This window comes from Nylanderia fulva, unplaced genomic scaffold (assembly GCF_048542155.1).
Source record: "Nylanderia fulva isolate GAGA-0341 unplaced genomic scaffold, ASM4854215v1 Scaffold21, whole genome shotgun sequence".
Taxonomy (NCBI): Eukaryota; Metazoa; Arthropoda; class Insecta; order Hymenoptera; family Formicidae; genus Nylanderia; species Nylanderia fulva.
The window spans coordinates 3,373,118-3,396,930 of record NW_028190275.1 but is presented as its reverse complement, the minus strand read 5'-3'; the positions used below and the strand labels follow the sequence as shown (position 1 = coordinate 3,396,930).

Sequence of the window (23,813 nt, the reverse complement as noted above, 5' to 3'; positions counted from 1 at the left end):
AAATTATAATAAACATAAGTATAAGTATGAGATAATAAAGTGTCAATCAATTTAAAAATATATAGAAATTTAACTTATAATTCTCTTTTTTTATTAATTAATATTTTTGCAGCATGTGGCGCTTTAGGCATGTTCGGTTTTACAATTGCGCCATTTTGTCCAAAAATTTTTAACTTTATTTTACGGACAAATTTATCTTACTCACCAAACGTACTAATCGTGGAATATTTTATCAATCAAGAGAAGTATTTTTATGTAATAATGCTACACTCCCTTGTAGCAGTTTTCCTCGCTATGACTATAATAACAGCGATAGGATTATTGTTCTATTCATATTTCCAATTTATTTGTGGAGTCTTTCAAATTGCCAGGTATAGAACACAACGGCTATAAAGATTGGGAGAATTTATAATTTTCAAATAAATATTTAAACAAAACAGGTTAAATTTAAGCATAAAAGTATTTCATATTTTTCTTGTTAACAATCTATTTAATTATTATATAAAATGTATAAATTCGTAGATTAATCTATAATTACTATATAAACATTATTTATAGTTATCGCATTGAACGCGCAATGAGCGTCCATGTGCTACAAAATATTAATCTCAGAAAAAATATTTTTATATGCAAGAGTTTAATTTGTGCTGTGCACACGCATCGGCAAGCTATGAAGTTTGTATACATTATCGATAATATGCTAGCTTTATTTATATCTACATATAATGCTTTTATTTTTAAAGATTTTGCTTACTCTGGGAATCTAATTGTACAGTAATGGTATTCTTTCTAATAATATTTGGAACACTCACCATGAGTTTCAATATGTTTCGAGTAAGTTTTTTTATTTAATTGTGAAATCAATCTCTTGAACAAGCGATTGATGTTTTCTCTAAGATGTAAAAGAAGATACAGTTGTTTCGTTATTATATAATAGTACTCTTCTATTAAGTATCGTGAGAATCCTAATTTAATTTTCAAACAAATCTCGTATTTTTATATATTCTAAAAAAGAATATAATATTAATTAATATTTATATTTAATTAACACTAGATAAAAATTTTCAGTTTTTATTTTTAAATAAAATCTACAGTAACAAAATAACAGTTCAAGTAACAAAATAAAAAAAAAAGAATCTTGCTGTTTGTTATAATCACATTTGATGTACACATAATTAAAATATATCGCATAAGAGATTGATTACATAATTCAATTAAAAAAAAATAAACGTAAGAAAAGAAATAATCATTCCATAATTTTCTGTGATTTTGATTTCTAAACTGTAATTCTTAAATCACACGCATTGTAACTCAGGTATATGACATGTGGAAGTAATTTTGTTTCAATCACAGTTAAATATGTTGTCAGAACTTAAATTTTTTTTAAAAATATTTATTATGTTGATTATGGTTAATAAGATTCCTAAATAAAAATATTAAAAATATTAAATGTTAAAGTTTGTTTTTAATGAGCTTGGAAAATAATATGAAAAAATATTTGATATAGGTATTGTCAAATCTTAATTCACAATTTCCTTACAATAAATCTTATATTTAATCATAAATAATGAATTATTCAATACAATAAATAAATCATAATCAACATAATATATTCCTTTTAAAGATTAAAAGATCTAATAACATACTTAATTTGATTGCAAGAAAACCACTCCAACAAGTCACATATGAATTATAATACAGTAAAATACATTAAATTAAAATAAATTAAATATATAGAAATAAATAAAAATTAAAAAGAAATAAAATACGTTTTACAATTTTAATTGCAATCTTTTTTAAATTGTGACGTAATTGTAATATAATAATTTTAGAGTTAGAATCATATTCAGCACATATTTAAAACATTATATATGAAAATTGATGATTTTCCTTTCAGAAAAATTATTCTTTTGTTAACTTATTATCGCAAATCATTTTAGATTTCTCTTAAATTTTTCAGATGATGTCAAGCGGAAACGATATCAAGGAATTCTTAATATCCTTTATTCATACTTTTTTCATTCTGGTATATGCGTTTCTATCCAACTATAGCGCTCAACTTGTAACAGATCTAAATCATCAATTATTTGTTACCGCGTAAGAAACATATCTACAAAACAGAGTTATGTATGAAGATTCATATGTTACATTAAATATTGGGATCAATATTTTTATATAATAAGTACATGCTAGAGTTTAATTACGATTAAGAACCGTAATGCATCGAAGAAATTTCGTCGAGAGATTTATTTTTCTTTTTCTAGGTATAAAATTCCATGGTATCGAGCTCCTATAAGTATACAGAAACTAATACTATTTCTGTTACAAAAAACTTCGAAAACCTTTTACGTGACCTGCGGTGGAGTATACGTTGGATCTATAGAGGGCTTTGCTATGGTATAAAATAAAATATGTAATATATACCTAAAAGGTAGCATATGTATATATTATAAGTTAATAGACAGCAGGATATCTTTCATTGTAGATAATCAAGACCTCAGTATCTTATTTTACACTCATGCATTCTGTACAATGACGAGATTATAATAGTTTGAGTTGACAAATAGCGCGGTAAGTGTAAATTTTTTTAATAAAGAAATACTGTTTATATATTTTTCATATATTAGAAAAATAAAAAACTTCTAATTTTAGAAATATATTTATGACGCGAGAGTATATAGTTTTGCATTTCCTACGCAAATAAAAGAAAAATTATTCAAAATATTATTGCGCGTTATATCTTTACAATGTAGATATTAAAATTGAATAACGTGCACACAATACCTATGTTTACTTCAAATATAAAAAAATGAAATATAATAAATATAATTATATTTTACATTGGCTTCAGTTTCAATATCTTCAATATACAATATTCTTCAGTAATATAATATAAATAAATATTTAGTGCTAATATCCACACATACATAACATTTTTAAAATTTTAATAATTTATTAAAACTATCAATAATAAATGACACATGTGTTATACAAAAATTTCAAAAAAAGATTAATTAATAATGATAAATAACGTAACAATAATGTTTAGTAGAGTAAGATTTTAGTATAACGGCAACGAAATTTTTGTATCAAAATTATCTATTTTTTTTAAAAAGGGCATCGATCCAATCAATTTGTTTTATAAAATTATGTTATGTAATACTACATAATTTTAACTGAAATTTATACGATGAAAGAACTAATGATTATAGTGCAATATTTAATCGATTAATGCAAACAGAGGAGACGAGCGCAACATTGTCGATTTTTACACACACGCATATTTTTGAGATATTATTTTTTCAGTTACGCATATTTTAAGAGATTATTTATATCGTGATACCATAATTTTGATTTTAATAAATATATTGCAATCGAGCGATTACTTACTTGGCTCGGTGAAACGATCACAAGGTATCCAGTATTCAGTTCCCAGGTCCATCTTTGATAACTTTCATTGTCAGTTGATAACAATTAAGATATGATGTCTGGTCATCTCGAGATCTAGTATAATTTAACATTTAAATTAAATATAAATATCATTATGTATATAAAACGAATTATATACATTTCAAGAACACCATACATATTTTATCGAAATTATAAATAAAATACACTATTAATAAAATAAAAAAATAATAAATTCTCTAATATATATATATATATATAATTATCAATCTTTTATATATGACTTCTTTAGTTTTCTTCGGTTCTTTTATATAATTAGTATGTACACTGTAAAATTAAAAAAGTTAAAAAATAAAAATATATTTGAAAAGAATAGTATTAGTAGAGCAATAAACTTGATGAGAAATATATGTATATATTTAAATATTAATCATCGTTAATTTGTAATTTAAAAATATCCTCAGATTTGATCAATTCAGCTTAAAAAATTACATAAGTTTTACCATAGGCTCGATACCAAAATGCTCAAAGGCTAAACGGCACTCCTGTCGAAGAGCAAACTTATATCATGAACGCGCGTAATGAAATGAAAGGTGCAAAATTGTGGTGTGAAAAAAAGTGGCGATTACGCGTGCGCAACTGTCGCGTGAAATATTCTCTCTCAACAAATATTTTCCCCTTTTTTCCGATGGGAAAAAGACATGCGCTCAATTTCGTCGCGCTATCAAATCGATCGCGTAATTAGGGATTGTATAGAAACATTACTGAGAAAATGCGAATTTTCTCTAGAATTTTGTGTTGCTTGGGGTGTTATATGAAATTAAATAATTTCTTATACAAAATTAAGTAATTTATGAAATTTAGACCAGAAGAGAAAAATAAATAATAGTTGATAGTTCAAAGGAAAATGGAGGGGATAAAAGTTCTCTTGTCAGGTACTTCAGTCATACGCATGTTATATCTCGCAAAGAGATGAGCTTCAAGAACTCGAACCATAAGTATTTTGATTTGACAATGAATAAAATTCTTTTGCTCATTATTGGCATTTGGCCCTATCGACAATCACACCTTATTCGATTTCAATTTATTTGTCTGTCCAGTATTTTGGCGACAAATATTATATTTCAGGTAAGCTCTAATAATAATTATAATAATATTATTATAATAAGAGAGAGTTACTAGAAAAAGCAGTGTTTCATCTAAAATTTTAAAATCACAATTTAGTTTAGCATTAATCATTATATATATGTCAAATATATCAATTGTATACATAATCATAGCTCTGTTTATAGTTTAATTATTTATATATATATATATATATATATATTGATAATTTATGACTGAATATATATATGTATATAAATTCTGTGTATAAATATCTAATTCATTAAATATTTTTATTATAAATAGAATTCAGTCATAAATTATCAGTTTACAATAAGTATACGAAATATATTATTTGTGTCCGTGTTCGTGTTTATATCCGTGTATATGTGTCTATGCGTGTGTGTTTGAATATAAAAGAATATAAGTTTTCAATTCAAATTTGTAAGTAAAATTATTATTTACAGTGTACAGTATTTGCCTCACACAAATGTACTCTAGATCTCGTCATCAAAGTTCTATCTTCTGTATTTCCCTTTGTTTTCTGTATAACAAAATACAACTTATTTTCTTTTAAGCTTAAAGCTGTAAGTTGACAGCTTATTCGTCAGATATGGTAAATATTTTCTTGTAAAATTGTTAAACAATCTTTTTTAACCTTGTTATTTTTTATGCCCATATATAAACATGATATAAAATATTGAAAGATGAAAGATATGTTCGAACAACTGTTCCATGCATGTAATAAATTAAAAAATGCAAATGAAATTGCTATTATTGACGAATATGGATATTTTGCCAAACGTTATACTATTATACTTACAAGTAAGATTATTTTTTCGCCTACGGTCACAGATCCTTTTTAGTATGCAAGAGCTCTCAAAATTCACTTCAAAACATTAATTTCGATAAAGGATTACAATTTCTTTTTTTACATAATAAGCAATAAATAACAAATATTTTCAAATAACTTCGAATAAAATGACAAAGTAACTTAATTGCACAATAAAAATCAATCACAAATAAAAAAAATTAAAGTTTAAATTGTGTAGTAAAGATACGTTTAAGTGTGAGATAATAAAGTATTAATCAATGTAAAAAATATATATGGCAGAAATTTAAATTATAATTATCTTTTTTATTAATTAATATTTTTTGCAGCACTTTCCACTTTAAGCATGTTGGTTTTTATTTCATTACCATTTTTACCGGATATTTTTAACACTATTTTACGGACAAACTTGACTCGCTCACAAAACCTGTTAATCGTGGAATATTTCATCAATCAAGAGAAGTATTTTTATTTAATATTGCTACACTACATTGCATCATTTTGCATCGCTCTGATTTCAATGGTAGCGATAGGAACAATATTGCTTACATATCTCCAACTTACTTGTGGAATGTTTAAAATTGCCAGGTATAAACGTGAACGTGACAACGACTATAAAGATTCGGATAATGTAAAATTTTCAAACGAATATTTATAAGCAAAACAGATTAAATTTAATCATAAAAATATTTAATATCTTTTTTTCTTAATATACTATTAACTATTACACATACATATATAAATTAGTACATTAATCTAATTTGCAATTACTATACATAAACGTTATTTATAGTTATCGTCTCGAATGTGCAATGAGTATCAATATGCTACAAAATGTTAATTTCAGAAAAAATATTTTGATATGCAAGGGTTTAATTTGTGCTGTAGACATTCATCGACAAGCTATGAAGTTTGTACACTCCATAATATGCGAGCTTTTTTATTCTATATATATATATATATATATATAATTACATATTTCTATTTTTAAAGATTGTCCACAATCTTCCAATCCAATTGTGAAATAATGCTTTTCTTTTTAATAATATTTGGAGTACTCACCATTAGTTTCAATCTGTTTCGAGTAAGTTTTAGATTTTAATTAAATCTACTTTTGAACAAGCGCTTCATGGTTTCCCAAAGATATACAAGAATATACGGTTGTTTCATTATTATGTGTGATTATGTTACTCTTCTATTAAGTATCGTGAGGATCTTAATTTAATTTTCAAACAAATCTCGTATTTTTTTCATTCTAAAAGAGAATTATTATATTAAATCGATATTTATGTTTAATTAACACTCCAAAAAAATTATCTGTATTTTTAAATAAAATCTATAGTAACTCCAAGTAACAAAATAAAAAAAAATAATCTTGCTATTTGTTATATTCACATTTGACGTACAGTTAAATCGCATAAAAAATTGATTACATAATTATAATTCAATTAAAAAAACATAAGAATCAGAGTATTCGTTCCGTAGTTTTCTTTTACAATTTCGACCTCCAAATTTTTATCATGTGGCAATTTCGAAAAAAATTTCCAATAAAGTTACATAAAGTTTCTTATTATATATTATTATATACTATTTTAATGTACTGTATTTCTTAAATTACGCGCATTATAATTCTGGTACATGATACATTGGAAAAGTTTTGTTTCAATCAAAGTTAAATATGATGTGAGAATTTTTAATTTTTTAAGTGAAACTTATTTTGTTAAAATTGTGGTTAATAAGATTCACAAATAAAAATATTAAATATATTAAATATTAAAACTCGTCTTTAGCAACCCTGCAAAACTCTTAAATTTAAAAAAAAATATCAAAAAATATTTAATACATTGTTAAATCCTAATTTACAATTTTCTCACTATAAATCTTGTATTTAATCATGAATATCAAATTATTCAACACAATAAATAAAACATAATAATCAACATAACAAATTCCTTTTAAAGATGGAAAGTTCTGATATTTAATTTGACTGCAAGACAACTCTCCAACAAGTCATACACGAATTATAACGCAGTAAAGTACATTAAATTAAAATTAGAAATAAATAAAAATAAATAAAATATTTTTTACAATTTTAACTGAAAATTTTTCAAAATTGTGAGAATTGTAATATATAATAATTTGAGAGCTAGAATCATATTCAGCAGTTAAATAAAATATTCTTATGTTCAAGACAGTTACTCTTTTGTTGTTTTATTATTGCGAAACATTTTAGGTTTGTCTTAAATTTTTCAGATTGCATCATCCAAAGAGAATCTTGAGGAAATCTCAATATCTTTTATTAATACAGCTGTCTTTTTTGTGTATATGTTTCTATCCAATTATTGCGGTCAAATTATAATAGATCACAGTCATCAAGTATTTGTTACCGCGTAAGAGAAACATATCTACAAAACAGTTATGTATGAAGATTCCCATTGTTGCTTTAAATATTGGGATCAGTATTTCTATACAAGTATAGATGTTAAAGTTTACTAATTAAGAACCGCAATACATCTAAGAAATTTTATCGAGAAATTCGTAAATTTTTTCTAGGTATAATATTCGATGGTATTTAGCTCCTGTATGTGTACAGAAAATAATACTGTTTCTGTTACAAAGAGGCATGAAAACCTTTTCTGTGAACATCGGTGGATTATATGATGGATCTATAGAGGGTTTTGCTACGGTATAGGAAGATAGTAAAATATATATACATATGTCTAAAAGATAGGATATCAAAATTATAAGTTAATAAGTAGTATATATTTGATTGCAGCTAGCGAAGGCCTCAGTATCTTATTTTACAGTCATATATTCTACGCGATGATAAGATTATAATAGTTTGAATTGACTAATAGTACGGTTAGTGTATAGTTCTTTAATAAAGAAATATTACTGTTTATATATTTTTCATATATATTACAAAAATTAAAACTATTTTCTATTTTTAGTGTATAATACGAAAGTGTAGAATTTTGCATTTTCCATGCAAATAAAAAAATATAAAAAAAATTATTCAAGATATAATTACGCATTATACCCTTACAATATTGAAATTTAATAATGTGCGCACAACTTGTACTTTAAATATAAAAAATAAAGTATAATACAAATATAATTTTATTTTTATTTATTTTAATTTGAATATCTCTTAATGTACAATATTTTTAAATAAATATTTAGTACTAGCATCTACACACATAATTTTTTAAATTTTAATGATTGATTAAAGCTCTCATTGTTAGTATTAAATAACATACGCGTTGTATATATTAAAAAAAAATTTTTAATCAAAATTATGAACATAATAGAAATTCGACGAATTTTGGAGTTTCTTTGTTGAAGGTTATGTAGTATTACATAAAATTATGTAATACTACATAATTTGTTTATTAATATAATTTATTTATTAAAATCAAAATTATGGTATCACGATATAAATAATCTCTTAAAATATGCGTAACTGAAAAAATAATATCTCAAAAATATGCGTGTGTGTAAAAATCGACAATGTTGCGCTCGTCTCCTCTGTTTGCATTAATCGATTAAATATTGCACTATAGTCACTAGTTCTTTCATCGTATAAATTTCAGTTAAAATTATGTAATACTACATAATTTTAACTGAAATTTATACGATGAAAGAACTAATGATTATAGTGCAATATTTAATCGATTAATGCAAACAGAGGAGACGAGCGCAACATTGTCGATTTTTACACACACGCATATTTTTGAGATATTATTTTTTCAGTTACGCATATTTTAAGAGATTATTTATATCGTGATACCATAATTTTGATTTTAATAAATATATTGCAATCGAGCGATTACTTACTTGGCTCGGTGAAACGATCACAAGGTATCCAGTATTCAGTTCCCAGGTCCATCTTTGATAACTTTCAGTTGATAACAATTAAGATATGATGTCTGGTCATCTCGAGATCTAGTATAATTTAATATTTAAATTAAATATAAATATCATTATGTATATAAAACGAATTATATACATTTCAAGAACACCATACATATTTTATCGAAATTATAAATAAAATACACTATTAATGAAATAAAAAAATAATAAATTCTCTATAATATATATATATAATTATCAATCTTTTATATATGATTTCTTTAGTTTTCTTCGGTTCTTTTATATAATTAATATGTACACTGTAAAATTAAAAAAGTTAAAAAATAAAAATATATTTGAAAAGAATAGTATTAGTAGAGCAATAAACTTGATGAGAAATATATGTATATATTTAAATATTAATCATCGTTAATTTGTAATTTAAAAATATCCTCAGATTTGATCAATTCAGCTTAAAAAATTACATAAGTTTTACCATAGGCTCGATACCAAAATGCTCAAAGGCTAAACGGCACTCCTGTCGAAGAGCAAACTTATATCATGAACGCGCGTAATGAAATGAAAGGTGCAAAATTGTGGTGTGAAAAAAAGTGGCGATTACGCGTGCGCAACTGTCGCGTGAAATATTCTCTCTCAACAAATATTTTCCCCTTTTTTCCGATGAGAAAAAGACATGCGCTCAATTTCGTCGCGCTATCAAATCGATCGCGTAATTAGGGATTGTATAGAAACATTACTGAGAAAATGCGAATTTTTTCTAGAATTTTGTGTCGCTTGGTGTTATATGAAATTAAATAATTTCTTATACAAAATTAAGTAATTTATGAAATTTAGACCAGAGGAGAAAAATAAATAATAGTTGATAGTTCGAAGGAAAATGGAGGGGATAAAAGTTCTCTTGTCAGTTACTTCAGTCATACGCATGTTATATCTCGCAAAGAGATGAGCTTCAAGAACTCGAACCATAAGTATTTTGATTTGACAATGAATAAAATTCTTTTGCTCATTTTTGGCGTTTGGCCCTATCGACAATCACACCTTATTCGATTTCAATTTATTTGTCTGTCCAGTATTTTGGCGACAAATATTATATTTCAGGTAAGCTCTAATAATAATTATAATAATATTATTATAATAAGAGAGAGTTACTAGAAAAAGCAGTGTTTCATCTAAAATTTTAAAATCACAATTTAGTTTAGCATGAATCATTATATATATGTCAAATATATCAATTGTATACATAATCATAGCTCTGTTTATAGTTTAATTATTTATATATATATATATATATATATATATATATTGATAATTTATGACTGAATATATATATGTATATAAATTCTGTGTATAAATATCTAATTCATTAAATATTTTTATTATAAATAGAATTCAGTCATAAATTATCAGTTTACAATAAGTATACGAAATATATTATTTGTGTCCGTGTTCGTGTTTATATCCGTGTATATGTGTCTATGCGTGTGTGTTTGAATATAAAAGAATATAAATTTTCAATTCAAATTTGTAAGTAAAATTATTATTTACAGTGTACAGTATTTGCCTCACACAAATGTACTCTAGATCTCGTCATCAAAGTTCTATCTTCTGTATTTCCCTTTGTTTTCTGTATAACAAAATACAACTTATTTTCTTTTAAGATTAAAGCTGTAAGTTGACAGCTTATTCGTCAGATATGGTAAATATTGTCTTGTAAAATTGTTAAACAATCTTTTTTAACCTTGTTATTTTTTATGCCCATATATAAACATGATATAAAATATTGAAAGATGAAGGATATGTTCGAACAACTGTTCCATGCATGTAATAAATTAAAAAATGCAAATGAAATTGCTATTATTGACGAATATAGATATATTGCCAAACGTTATACTATTTTACTTACAAGTAAGATCATTTTTTCGCCTACGGTCACAGATCCTTTTTAGTTTGCAAGAGCTCTCAAAATTCACTTCAAAACATTAATTTCGATAAAGGATTACAATTTCTTTTTTTACATAATAAGCAACAAATAACAAATATTTTCAAATAACTTCGAATAAAATGACAAAGTAACTTAATTGCACAGTAAAAATCAATCACAAGTGAAAAAAATTAAAGTTTAAATTGTGTAGTAAAGATACGTTTAAGTGTGAGATAATGAAGTGTTAATCAATGTAAAAAATATATATGGCAGAAATTTAAATTATAATTATCTTTTTTATCAATTAATATTTTTTGCAGCACTTATCACTTTCGTCGTGTTGAGTTTTATTTTATTACCATTTTTACCGGATATTTTTAACATTATTTTACGGACAAACTTCACTCGCTCACAACACGTGCTAATCGTGGAATATTTCATCAATCAAGAGAAGTATTTTTATTTAATATTGCTACACTACATTGCATCATTTTGCATCGCTATGATTTCAATGGTAGCGATAGGAACAATAATGCTTACATATCTCCAATTTACTTGTGGAATGTTTACAATTGCCAGGTATAAACGTGAACGTGACAACGACTATAAAGATTCGGATAATGTAAAATTTTCAAACGAATATTTAAGCAAAACAGATTAAATTTAATCATAAAAGTATTTAATATCTTTTTTTCTTAATATACTATTAATTATTACACATACATATATAAATTAGTACGTTAATCTAATCTGCAATTACTATACATAAACGTTATTTATAGTTATCGTCTCGAATGTGCAATGAGTATCAATATGCTACAAAATGTTAATTTCAGAAAAAATATTTTGATATGCAAGGGTTTAATTTGTGCTATAGACATTCATCGACAAGCTATGAAGTTTGTACACTCCATAATATGCGAGCTTTTTTATTCTATATATGGTACATATAATTACACATTTCTATTTTTAAAGATTGTCCACACTCTTCCAATCCAATTGTGAAATAATGTTTTTCTTTTTAATAATATTTGGAGTACTCACCATCAGTTTCAATCTGTTTCGAGTAAGTTTTAGATTTTAATTAAATCTACTTTTGAACAAGCGCTTCATGGTTTCCCAAAGATATACAAGAATATACGGTTGTTTCATTATTATGTGTAATTATGTTACTCTTCTATTAAGTTTCGTGAGGATCTTAATTTAATTTTTAAACAAATTTCGTATTTTTTTCATTCTAAAAGAGAATTATAATATTAAATCGATATTTATGATTAATTAACACTGCATAAAAATTATCTGTATTTTTAAATAAAATCTATAGTAACTCCAAGTAACAAAATAAAAAAAAATAATCTTGCTATTTGTTATATTCACATTTGATGTACAGTTAAATCGCATAAAAAATTGATTACATAATTATAATTCAATTAAAAAAACATAAGAATCAGAGTATTCGTTCCGTAGTTTTCTTTTACAATTTCGACCTCCAAATTTTTATCATGTGGCAATTTCGAAAAAAATTTCCAATAAAGTTACATAAAGTTTCTTATTATATATTATTATATACTATTTTAATGTACTGTATTTCTTAAATTACGCGCATTATAATTCTGGTACATGATACATTGGAAAAGTTTTGTTTCAATCAAAGTTAAATATGATGTGAGAATTTTTAATTTTTTAAGTGAAATTTATTTTAAGAGTTTTAACAAGGCTCCGTAATATAAATATAAATTTAACGTATAAGACGGGCAACAAGAGCCAAATCGCGGATGACAATGCGTTATCCTAACGAAACTAAATAATTTTCCGTTAGAATTAAATACCGGTGCACAAGGCACCAAATTTTACTTGGACACGGCCAAGATTTTAAAATATGAAATAATCTCATATTTGAGATTTAATTTCAATATTGAAATTAAATCTCAAATATGAGATTATTTCATATTTTAAAATCTTGGCCGTGTCCAAGTAAAATTTGGTGCCTTGTGCACCGGTATTTAATTCTAACGGAAAATTATTTAGTTTCGTTAGGATAACGCATTGTCATCCGCGATTTGGCTCTTGTTGCCCGTCTTATACGTTAAATTGAAATTTATTTTGTTAAAATTGTGGTTAATAAGATTCACAAATAAAAATATTAAATATATTAAATATTAAAACTCGTCTTTAGCAACCCTGCAAATTCTTAAATTTGAAAAAAATCTCAAAAAATATTTAATACATTGTTAAATCCTAATTCACAATTTTTTCATTATAAATCTTGTATTTATACATGAATATCGAATTATTCAACACAATAAATAAACCATAATAATCAACATAACAAATTCCTTTTAAAGATGGAAAGTTCTGATATTTAATTTGACTGCAAGACAACTCTCCAACAAGTCATACACGAATTATAACGCAGTAAAGTACATTAAATTAAAATTAGAAATAAATAAAAATAAATAAAATATTTTTTACAATTTTAACTGAAAATTTTTCAAAATTGTGAGAATTGTAATATATAATAATTTGAGAGCTAGAATCACATATTCAGCAGTTAATTAAAATATTCTTATGTTCAAGACAGTTACTCTTTTGTTGTTTTATTATTGCGAAACATTTTAGGTTTGTCTTAAATTTTTCAGATTGCATCATCCAAAGAGAATCTTCATGAAATCTCAATATCTTTTATTAATACGACTATCTTTTTTGTGTATATGTTTCTATCCAATTATTTTGCTCAAATTGTAATGGATCACAATCATCAAGTATTTGTTACCGCGTAAGAGAAACATATCTACAAAACAGTTATGTATGAAGATTCCCATTGTTGTTTTAAATATTGGGATCAGTATTTCTATACAAGTATAGATGTTAAAGTTTACTGATTAAGAACCTCAATACATCTAAGAAATTTTATCGAAAAATTCGTAAATTTTTTCTAGGTATAATATTCGATGGTATTTAACTCCTGTATGTGTACAGAAAATAATACTGTTTCTGTTACAAAGAAGCATGAAAACCTTTTCTGTGAACATCGGTAGAATATATAATGCATCTATAGAGGGTTTTGCTACGGTATAGGAAGATAGTAAAATATATATACATATGTCTAAAAGATAGGATATCAAAATTATAAGTTAATAAGTAGGATATATTTGATTGCAGCTAGCGAAGGCCTCAATATCTTATTTTACAGTCATATATTCTACGCGATAAGATTATAATAGTTTGAATTAACTAATAGTACGGTAAGTGTATAGTTCTTTAATAAAGAATTATTACTGTTTATATATTTTTCATATATATTACAAAAATTAAAACTATTTTCTATTTTTAGTGTATAATACGAGTGCAAAATTTTGCATTTTTCATGCAAATAAAAAAATATAGAAAAAATTATTTAAGATATTATTACGCATTATACCCTTACAATATTGAAATTGAATAATGTGCGCATAACTTGTACTTTAAATACAAAAAATAAAGCATAATACAAATATAATTTTATTTTTATTTATGTTAATTTGAATATCTCTAATGCACAATATTTTTTAAATAAATATTTAGTACTAGCATCTACACACATAATTTTTTGAATTTTAATGATTGATTAAAGCTCTCATTGTTAGTATTAAATAACATATGCGTTGTATATATTAAAAAAAAATTTTTTAATCAAAATTATGAACATAATAGAAATTCGACGAATTTCGGAGTTTCTTTGTTGGAGGTTCGTTTGTCGGGGTACAATATTTTCGCCATAGGGTACAAATTTCTTATAAATACTAAAATATAGTATATATAGATATATATATCATTTCGTTTATTCTAACCGAATATAATTACGCACGCAAAGCGATAAGTTATATTCTAAATTGCGCGCGCGCGAGGCATGCATACAAAAATTATTGCAATCATAGTTCGTAAAAAATATATTAATTAATTATGCAATGCATAAAAATTCAATATTTAAATCTTTTACTGAAAATGCGAACAAAAAAATAAAGTTTTCTACATGAATCTTTTGTTATTACTAGAACAATGAAAGCGCGCGCCATTTCTCAATTTTGTATTAACTTTAGAAATTGCCAAAAATACATTTTTCCTAATTATTAGTTTTTCTAATATTAGTTTTATTTTTCGTAATATTAATTTTGTTTTTCCTAATATTAATTTTATTTTTCCTAATATTAGTATATTTTTTCCTCAGATTAGTATTATTATTGCTAATATTAATATTATTTTTCCTCTCTGACATATTAGTTTTATTTTTCTTCAGGTTAGTTTTATTTTTCCTACAATATTAGTTTTTAATATTAGTTAATTGAAAAAAAGAAAAGTCACTGCAGTAATTTTCTCCCAGGAAAAAAAAAATTTTAGTGCTCTTTATTTAAGCATTTAAATAATTATAAAGTTTTTTTTTACATAATATATATTCAGCTTAGGCCTATTTCTACCAACGTCGATTTTCTTATTTCAAATTAATATTAGTTTTATTTTCTACATTTAGTTAAAATTACGTTTTTTATTTTATTAATATTTTCTTAAATTCATTATTAGCAAAATAATTTCAATTCTAACATTAATATTATATAGTAACATATATAAATTTATAATTTTATTTTTAACCCAGATAGCCACAGTAATTATTATGACATTATTTTTTATGTCAAAATTTTTGATGTTAAAAATAAAATTATAAATGATTAACTGTTATTTATTATGTTTTCAGAAAAATAATAAAAAATTATATTGCGTTTACATATTTTCAATTTAAAAATATAAAAAAATTTTTTGACATATTCCCAGATAGCCACAGTAATTATTATGACATCATTTTGATGGGAATATGTCAAAAAATTTTTTTATATTTTTAAATTGAAAATATGTAAACGCAATATAATTTTTTATTATTTTTCTAAAAACATAATAAATAACAGTTAATCATTATTTTCCGAGCAATGTAACATAAACAAAAAATAAACTCACATTGCGTTGAATCGATTATCTAAATCTCTCTGCTTTAATATATCCGCTTTAATGTTCCATTGCTACTCTGCTATAATCCCATATGATTTGGCACAGACACTGATCATTGCACTGTTTTTTCTATTATTTTATATTTGCAATAATTATTTATCGCACTTCACTACACACAGATGCACTTCGAAATAAACGGACGATACGAAAAAAATAAGATCACTCGCGAATGCATTTCGTGATATCGCGAAGTGAACGAAGTGTCATTAGCGAATTGACATTTGTGCGCCATCTTACTGTGACACGGAGAATCTCGATATCACAGTATCTCAAGCAACGGTCTCCCGCACTCTCCCACAATTTGAATCGCTGATTTCGATGAATTCGCGCTTCCGAATGCCGAAATACCGCACGAGAGTTACTGTACATGTCAAAATACAGTCTAAATAGAAAACAATATCTCAAGCGATAAGTCCCGCCCCTCCTTCCTACCCAGCTTATTGCTAATTCCGCGAATTCGCGAAGCTTCGAGACTCCCCGTCGACACTCGGGTGTTCTTTCAGAAGATTATTCAGTTCATCACGTTGAAACACGACACTCCCGGACTTGCACTCCCGTTTATTCGCGTTACTCGTGCACGAAATCCAAACGAGACGCGGAGCATTCGCGACACGCACTCTGCTCCTCCGCCGCTCAACTCGGACTGATCGGTGGCGGCGCTGGCTGAAGTACGTCGCGAGTCGTGACGTCACGTCAGAATCGGCCGATTTCATGTGTTACTACGCGCGGGAGTTTTGCACGCGTAAATAGTAAATAATATAATCAGCAAGTATACATAATTTTAATTCGCCGAATTTCAATTACGTACATAATTTTAATTTTTCATTTTTCATTATATACATAATTTTAATTCTTGAATTTCTATTATGTGCATAATTGTAAGTATTTCTATATGTAAATAATTGAATTGTACATAATTGAAATTCGGCCAATTAATATTATGTAGGTATATATAATAGAAATTTGGCGATTTAAAATTATGTACATAATAAAAATTCCGGAATTAAAATTATGTACATAATAATAATTCGGCAAATTAAAATTATAGTTATAGCAAACAACAAATTTGACAGTTGTAAAATGAACAATAAAAATGATAGCAAAGGAGCGCGCGAAACATGCGCTTGTGTTGTCTAGTATCATATATAATGTTCAAAACTGAGGAAAAATATTTCTTTCAAAAATCCAACATATATCTTACAAGTACGCGTAACACATTAGAAGATGTGATTATAGTGCAGAGTTGTTTGCTTATGAGAATAAAATATATATACAGTTACAAAGCACTTGCAACATCATATCGATCGTATAATTGTACACATTTTACGGTGAAATTTAATTAAACTATATGTGTTCCGATCTTAAGGCTCCACTTGGCATACTATTTTTTTGTTATGTAATATTACAGTAATTTTAGCTGAAATTTATAAGAGGGAAAAACTTATGGAATATTCAATTGATACAAAAAAGGGGATGAGTGAAACGTTGTCGATTTCTTCAAGCACGTATATTTTTACGAGATAAAAATCTATATCGTGTGTCAATATTTTACTCTTAATCAAATATTTTTTCTAGCTATTTTTTTATTGCTTCGTCTTTGAACGATTTTTTATTTCAAGTATGTAGAATCTTGGTATGAATTTTTGAAATGAAACTCTTTATATCAAAGTTTTTATCAACGCTAATTGTTTTGTCTATTACCAAACTGTATATATCAAAAAATATGTCAAATCTTCTTTTCTCATTGATATTCGACGATTACAGATTATTATAAATTTGAGGATAATTGTGAAATTAATAGGAAAGTTATACTTAGAATCTATATTAATATGATGGAATAATATAATAATAAGTTTGACACATTTTAATTCATATGTTTTATTTTATCGTAAATTTTTTCTGAGACGGAAAGCAGTCTTCAAACAAGTATGACACGACCATTAACGTGGAATAGCAGGGCACGTTGCGATAGTAAATCACGTAAAAATAAATATTCGTCGTTCTCGCGACCCTATCGAAGAATTCCCGATAAGATTTATAATGTTGATGGTTCTCGAGGATGCTGGCAGAATCTTGCCGGGAAAACCGCGTTCGGGCGAGTTGAATAATCTTAAAAATTTCTGGTTCTATTTCGTTTTTTTTTCTTCGATTATGCCATCGCGACGCACCCGTTGAATATCGAGTGTATACCGAGTCGTGTGATACAGCAAAGCCGAATATTTTAGCGTAATAAGTTGCGCGTGCTATCCGTAATGCTTGTGCGGAGACGCGGAAATTATTCGGATCATCGTCTCGTTAAAAGTAAAACCGCGTCCCGACGATTCGAGCGATTCACACATGCGACATTTTATGACAAAACACACAGGAAGAGAATACAGTGTTCCAAAATAATTTACATACAGAATATACGCGAGAGAAAGAGAAAGAGACAGAGAGAATGAATATTAGTCTTCTTCCGATATCCCCTTATTTTTGTACGTCGTAGACTTAAAACGATCGTCGCAACGAGTCGTTTTCCATTCGTATAATTTTTCGTTAAGCTTCACACGAAAGTTGAGAGGCCGGAAAAGATCAACCGGAGATGGTTCAACGTTTACGAATCGAATGCATAAAGAATACAAGATATATTCTTCTCGAAGAAAACGCATATCTTTGGATAGATTGGGTGTTCCTCAATAAAAAAAAAGAAAAAAAACAGATCTTGTGTTTCCTCCGCGAAAAATATACTGGAGTAGATATTCTTCGATTCGATTGTCAGAGCTCGCGATGTACAATCATCCCGGTACTAGGATCGATTTCACAGCTCGCCGGGGTTGACTACATTGAGGGCGAACGCCGAATTTGTTTCGCCTTTTTGTCCGATCGCGCGTGCCAAATATTGACCGACGTCGCTGGCCGTGCAGGTCTTGATGCCAAATTCGAAAGATGTGTTGCCGTCCGAGCTGAAGTGATATCTGCTACTAGTCTCGGGGATTGCCTTGCCGTCCTTCAGCCAGGTCACTGGAAAATTCGCATTTATTAGCATTTAATTGCTACGTTGGAAGGGAGAGTGAAAAGGAAATAATTGATATGATATACTTAAACTCCGTAAAACGATTGAATATATTATTGGGAAACATTTTTATACCTTTCAAAGGCGCGGTATCAGTCTTGCACGTGAAAGTCACCGACTCGCCTTCGCTCACTGTTGCAGACTGCGGGAATGTCGCGAACGCTGGGCTCTTCGGCTCTTCATTTTGAGCTAAAAATTAATTTTGATTATAATTCATTCTATATCTCTCTTTTATAAGAAAGCTTCATCAGGAATAGCTTAGTGATCATATTTTCAACTTAAATTCTTCAAGTACGATTTATTTTTAAAATATAAAAGTATTTTTTTGACAATGTTGATAATCTTAGTTGATAAAAATGAAGATACTAAAGCTCTACTCTTCATATACTTGCATAACTGAGGATCGTCGATTAAATCCTTACCGAGTACGTTTAACGTGCACGACGAGTAGCTCTCTCCTGCGTCATTGAAAGCTTCGCACGTGTAAGTGCCGGAGTCCTCGGGGAATATTTCGGCGATGACTAGCTTGTAGATGTTAGCTTCGCTAGTGTACTGGAAGTCTTTGCTAGGCTTGATCTCCTTGTTGTTGTGCAGCCATACCACGTCGAACTTCTTAGCGCCGATTATTCGGCAGCTGAGCGTCACCGCTTCGCCATCCTTACGTACATGCTCGTCAGGTGGTCCACGATCTTCGGCGACTTGTCGTCGCTCGTCTTTTTCCCGGCAGCGTTCGCTACGGCTGCGAAAGAACAAAGACAACATAAGTTTCACATTGTATCTCCTCCATTTGAATTTGAAGATAGAAGAGTGTTTGTCACTCATCTTGTTTAATTCCAATGACATAAAATGTCCTTACCTTTTACGGTCAGTTTGCAGGATGTCGTATCACTACCGATGCTGTTGGTCGCGAGACACGTGTACTCGCCTTCATCCTCAGGGAATATCTCATTGATCGTGAGAACAGCTACTCCGTTCTTATATTTGAGATCGATGATCTCCGATGAGCTAAGTAGCTATAATAGATAAACATGATCGTTAATAAGAATTAATGTTTTCATCCACGCAAATTTTTAACGCGATTAATTCATATAATTATCTCAACATTTTTTAAAATTTAATTTTAATTATTTTAATTATTTTGCATTAATTAATATTATTTTAATTATTTTGCATAATTTTATCCATAAATTTAATTTATAATAAAAAATATAAACTATAATAAATTATATTGGCAAATATATATGATAAGATTTTATCATGGGATTTCAAAATGATCTGTCTACCTTGCCGTCTTTACTCCAAGTGATCTGTGGTTCCGGGTCGCCATCAACCTTGACCTTAAGCTCCAGCTGTTCGCCGTCGTTTATCGTGAGGTTCTTTAGCTTCTGAGTGAATTGCGGCGTTCTCATCGAGTCGTCGGAGGGTACTTTAACATTCGTACGACAATAAAATTAAGAATACACTAAATATTCATTAAATTATTCATTAAAATTATTGCATGATAAAACGGTATCCTTACAGACGAGTTCTTTTGTCGAGCTCCTAGATCGAGACGGACTTCCGGTGGTGTCGAGCTTCGAGCCGTACTTTTTCACGCTCCGTTTGTCGGAGGATTCGTTAATTTTAACGCTGGAGCTATCCTGCTATCGTGTATAAAAATATGTATTAGTAATATTTTTAAATAATAATATTAAGTTGTGTATAAAACATTTTAAATATTGTTCATACATATATAAATTATACCTCTCTTTAAATTTATTATATATTTTATAATAAATAATAATAATATTTTTCTCTAAGAGATTTACAAATAAAATTTATTTGATATGATAAAAAGCAAAGAATATCTAAAATATGTTTATGTACCTTATAGGAAGAAGTCGTGGAATTGTGTTTGGCATTGTAGGAAGATTGACCTTGAGTGGTGGAACTGTAGCCGCTGTAACCGCTGGACTTGGCGACCGTCACGATTGGCGGTGGTGCTTGTTTCAGTGGTTGCTCGATATACCTTCGATCTTAAAATAAAATCATTCGTTACTAAATATAATACATTTTAGTAAGATAGCAAAATATAATTCACAAGACTTACAAATTTTCACTGCAAATAAAAAATTATAAAAGTAAAAAATATAACTATAAAATAAACAAGAAAGTTAATTCAACATAAAGTACGTATATATGTATAAATTAAGAGAAATAAACTACGTGAACTAATTGAAGAAATCATTATTTTCTAAATGTATCTGAAATGGAAAAATAAAATTTCAGTTGTACGAATAGCTCTGAATAACGTAAATAAAAATGTAATGTTAAATAATCTGTATGTAGAGCTAGTATGGTGACTATGTAATGGCGTGTATATGTGCAATACTTATGATTTCTAATGGAAAAAGCTTGACAATATACACGTAGACACACAGACGAATAAATAAGGTAATCTATCGGCTAATGAAGCATTGTTTGTAATAACAGAGGAAAAGGATTGCACACAAACGGGGTAAGCTCTGAAACAGCTCTACCTCCGGAATGTAGGAAATCGTGCGCTAATTTTACTTGCTCCTCCGTTTCTCCAGTGCCTACAACACAAACGCTCAATGAGGTATGTCTCATCAGCAAATTTTAAATTAATTATTTACATAGAAAGTACATGAAGTACCATTACATTCCTAAAAATTGCATATATAAAATACTTTTCAATTAATATTTTATAATTTACATCTTGAGTAATATTTTATTTGTTTGATTCAATATGTAATTACTTATTTATTTTGTACCTTCTACGATGACCACACAACTGGTCTCGTCCTTGCCGTGCTTGTTGCTAGCCACGCAGCGATATTTGCCACTGTCTTCTGGTTTACAATCAATAATCTCCATTGTGACGACTCCGTCGGCGTTGCTCATAGGATAGTTATATTTGGATAACTCCTCTCTATCCTTGTACCATTTTACAACAGGCGGTGGGTTACCGCTCAAGCAGCAGAGCAGCTTGCATGTCTGTCTGATCTGCATGACACGTGGTCGCAGCAGGAAGGTGAAGCTTGGCGCCGACTCGATCATCTCCAGCCAGACATTGTAGCCGAGCGGTTCTCGTCTGCGTACCGGATGCAGCTCGGGCCTGTACTTTGGAATTTCTCTCGGCAATGCTGAAGAAACGAAGAGACAGAGGTTTTAGAGTATCAAATAAATTTTAAAAATGAATATGTAAGTATATTAAATTTTTAAATATTTTATATTAATTAGATGTACCAAATGGTGTCATCAAATATCGCAGAGTTGCAGATGTATCTACGTAAAGTTTTGATGGAGGAAACGCTTACGTTGTACATTAAGGAAGACAACCTCCTCGCGATAGCCATAGTGATTCTCCGCGCGTATGATGTACTCTCCTCGGTCTTCCAACTTAACTCTGTTGATGATGAAGGTGTAATCGTCGTCGTGATATCGTTTCATGAATTTCACGGACTGTCGTAGTTCCTGATTATTGTGCGACCAGGTCAGTGTCGGTGTCGCGATCGCGATCACGCGGCAAGTGAACTTCACGCTCTGTCCTTCGTAGGCGAATGCACTTTGCGGCTTGATGACGAATCTGGGCGCAGCTTGTCGGCGATCTGTAAAAAATATTAATTATAAATTCAAAGAATTAGGATTTTGATAAATTTTTTATTATTTTCATCAAATACTCACATTTATTATATTTATTATATTTTACGCATATTACAGTATTGTGTTGTAAAAAAATATTAATTACACTCACCGAAGCAAGAATCATAGATTCTGTACTTCTCGATCAAGAGCTTCCTGAGCGACGAGTACTCGGCTAGGCGGCCAATGGGAAGGACATACTTGTCCCAATTTTCATACTTAGCACGCAATCTGTCCCTAATGCTGAGGTAACGGCTGCTGGCGATCGGATTGGTCCATTTACTATGATCGCCGGTCAACCACGGATGAAGGAGACACTCGTGCGCTGTCATGCGCTTCCTGGAAGATGAGGATACGCAGGAATGATAAAGAAATTTGACAGTTTATATAGAATATAATATATGGAATATAGCAGAGACCGTACTCTTTGTTTTTAATTAGTAGCCGTCTGATGAAATCTTTGCCTTCCTCGGAAACGTCGCGGAACGCCTCCTCGTCGAAGTCCCAGTCACACGCCTTCACGTTCTTCAGGGTCTCGATGTCGTTGTCGCCCGCGAACGGCGAAAGGCCACTCAATCTGTGCAAACAATGCATACTAGAATATTTCGGTACAGATTCTTCTTCTTTGAAAAACATTTTTCTTCTCATAAATATGAATGTATTTTTTCATTTTTAAAAACTTTATTTCAATAATGTCAAAACTGCGCAAAAAAATAATATTAATTAAAAATAAATTAAATATTACAATCGGAAATATGAATAAAATTCTGATGGTAATAAATCAAATATCTTTTTTATTTAAATTTAATTGCTGTTTTATTATATTTTGTGCTATGAACAACTAGTTAACTAGATAACTAGTTGCAATTAATTATAAAAAATTTGATTTAGTTATTCGAACTTTTCGCCTTTTTCCTCTGCAATCACTATAATTTTTACAA

General features: G+C 28.2%; 5 protein-coding genes across 8 annotated transcripts in view; 3 read left to right on the top strand and 2 right to left on the bottom strand.

The window, feature by feature from the left end:
• LOC114932368 (uncharacterized) overlaps positions 1 to 16,845 on the bottom strand; it is a 28,093-nt gene extending 11,248 nt beyond the window's left edge. The window contains exons 1-5 of one of the 4 annotated variants that reach the window (XM_085482536.1): positions 16,125 to 16,845; positions 9,182 to 9,289; positions 6,407 to 6,599; positions 5,336 to 5,401; positions 3,391 to 3,504 (exon numbers count right to left, since the gene is read on the bottom strand). In XM_085482536.1, the coding sequence (XP_085338662.1) occupies positions 3,391 to 3,442 (52 nt within the window). In that variant the 5' untranslated portion in view covers positions 3,443 to 3,504; positions 5,336 to 5,401; positions 6,407 to 6,599; positions 9,182 to 9,289; positions 16,125 to 16,845. Of the gene's footprint in view, positions 1 to 3,390; positions 3,505 to 3,911; positions 4,219 to 5,335; positions 5,402 to 6,406; positions 6,600 to 9,181; positions 9,290 to 9,692; positions 9,872 to 16,124 lie in introns of those variants that run through there. The other 3 variants (XM_029304534.2, XM_029304535.2, XM_029304536.2) reach the window with 3 other exon arrangements.
• LOC114932367 (odorant receptor 43a-like) lies at positions 92 to 2,839 on the top strand. Its single transcript, XM_029304532.2, has 7 exons — positions 92 to 371; positions 559 to 675; positions 744 to 834; positions 1,961 to 2,097; positions 2,265 to 2,397; positions 2,486 to 2,571; positions 2,653 to 2,839. Exons 1-6 carry the CDS (start codon positions 130 to 132, stop codon positions 2,534 to 2,536), a joined length of 771 nt encoding a protein of 256 aa, XP_029160365.1. The 5' UTR covers positions 92 to 129; the 3' UTR covers positions 2,537 to 2,571; positions 2,653 to 2,839.
• Positions 4,204 to 8,199, top strand: LOC114932369 (uncharacterized). The gene is made up of 8 exons (XM_085482533.1): positions 4,204 to 4,536; positions 4,980 to 5,099; positions 5,220 to 5,337; positions 5,674 to 5,932; positions 6,138 to 6,254; positions 6,338 to 6,428; positions 7,598 to 7,734; positions 7,898 to 8,199. Exons 1-8 carry the CDS (start codon positions 4,381 to 4,383, stop codon positions 8,034 to 8,036), a joined length of 1,137 nt encoding a protein of 378 aa, XP_085338659.1. The 5' UTR covers positions 4,204 to 4,380; the 3' UTR covers positions 8,037 to 8,199.
• Positions 11,005 to 14,528, top strand: LOC146723311 (uncharacterized). Its single transcript, XM_085482657.1, has 5 exons — positions 11,005 to 11,122; positions 11,459 to 11,717; positions 14,078 to 14,210; positions 14,301 to 14,383; positions 14,473 to 14,528. The coding sequence occupies exons 1-4, from the start codon at positions 11,005 to 11,007 to the stop codon at positions 14,349 to 14,351; spliced, it is 561 nt and encodes a 186-aa protein (XP_085338783.1). The 3' UTR covers positions 14,352 to 14,383; positions 14,473 to 14,528.
• Positions 16,846 to 18,037: 1,192 nt separating the features above from the next.
• Positions 18,038 to 23,813, bottom strand: part of bent (projectin protein bent) — a 102,522-nt gene continuing 96,746 nt past the window's right edge. The window contains 13 exon segments of the mRNA XM_085482531.1: positions 18,038 to 19,175; positions 19,303 to 19,416; positions 19,650 to 19,889; positions 19,892 to 19,966; positions 20,084 to 20,240; positions 20,511 to 20,653; positions 20,747 to 20,867; positions 21,094 to 21,242; positions 21,747 to 21,803; positions 22,002 to 22,373; positions 22,548 to 22,838; positions 22,985 to 23,211; positions 23,297 to 23,449. Coding sequence (XP_085338657.1) covers positions 18,973 to 19,175; positions 19,303 to 19,416; positions 19,650 to 19,889; positions 19,892 to 19,966; positions 20,084 to 20,240; positions 20,511 to 20,653; positions 20,747 to 20,867; positions 21,094 to 21,242; positions 21,747 to 21,803; positions 22,002 to 22,373; positions 22,548 to 22,838; positions 22,985 to 23,211; positions 23,297 to 23,449 — 2,302 coding nt within the window. The 3' untranslated portion in view covers positions 18,038 to 18,972.

What these genes read in the sequence shown, in the direction of transcription:
- LOC114932367 (XM_029304532.2), top strand. Translation starts at nt 130, where the DNA reads ATGTTCGGTTTTACAATTGCGCCATTTTGTCCAAAAATTTTTAACTTT. An exon ending in GGAGTCTTTCAAATTGCCAG is followed by an intron (nt 372 to 558) that starts GTATAGAACACA and finishes CATTATTTATAG; the next exon opens with TTATCGCATTGAACGCGCAA. An exon ending in ACGCATCGGCAAGCTATGAA is followed by an intron (nt 676 to 743) that starts GTTTGTATACAT and finishes TTATTTTTAAAG; the next exon opens with ATTTTGCTTACTCTGGGAAT.
- LOC114932369 (XM_085482533.1), top strand. Translation starts at nt 4,381, where the DNA reads ATGAGCTTCAAGAACTCGAACCATAAGTATTTTGATTTGACAATGAAT. An exon ending in TTTCTTTTAAGCTTAAAGCT is followed by an intron (nt 5,100 to 5,219) that starts GTAAGTTGACAG and finishes AAATATTGAAAG; the next exon opens with ATGAAAGATATGTTCGAACA. An exon ending in TTATACTATTATACTTACAA is followed by an intron (nt 5,338 to 5,673) that starts GTAAGATTATTT and finishes TATTTTTTGCAG; the next exon opens with CACTTTCCACTTTAAGCATG.
- LOC146723311 (XM_085482657.1), top strand. Translation starts at nt 11,005, where the DNA reads ATGAAGGATATGTTCGAACAACTGTTCCATGCATGTAATAAATTAAAA. An exon ending in TTATACTATTTTACTTACAA is followed by an intron (nt 11,123 to 11,458) that starts GTAAGATCATTT and finishes TATTTTTTGCAG; the next exon opens with CACTTATCACTTTCGTCGTG. An exon ending in CTATAGAGGGTTTTGCTACG is followed by an intron (nt 14,211 to 14,300) that starts GTATAGGAAGAT and finishes ATTTGATTGCAG; the next exon opens with CTAGCGAAGGCCTCAATATC.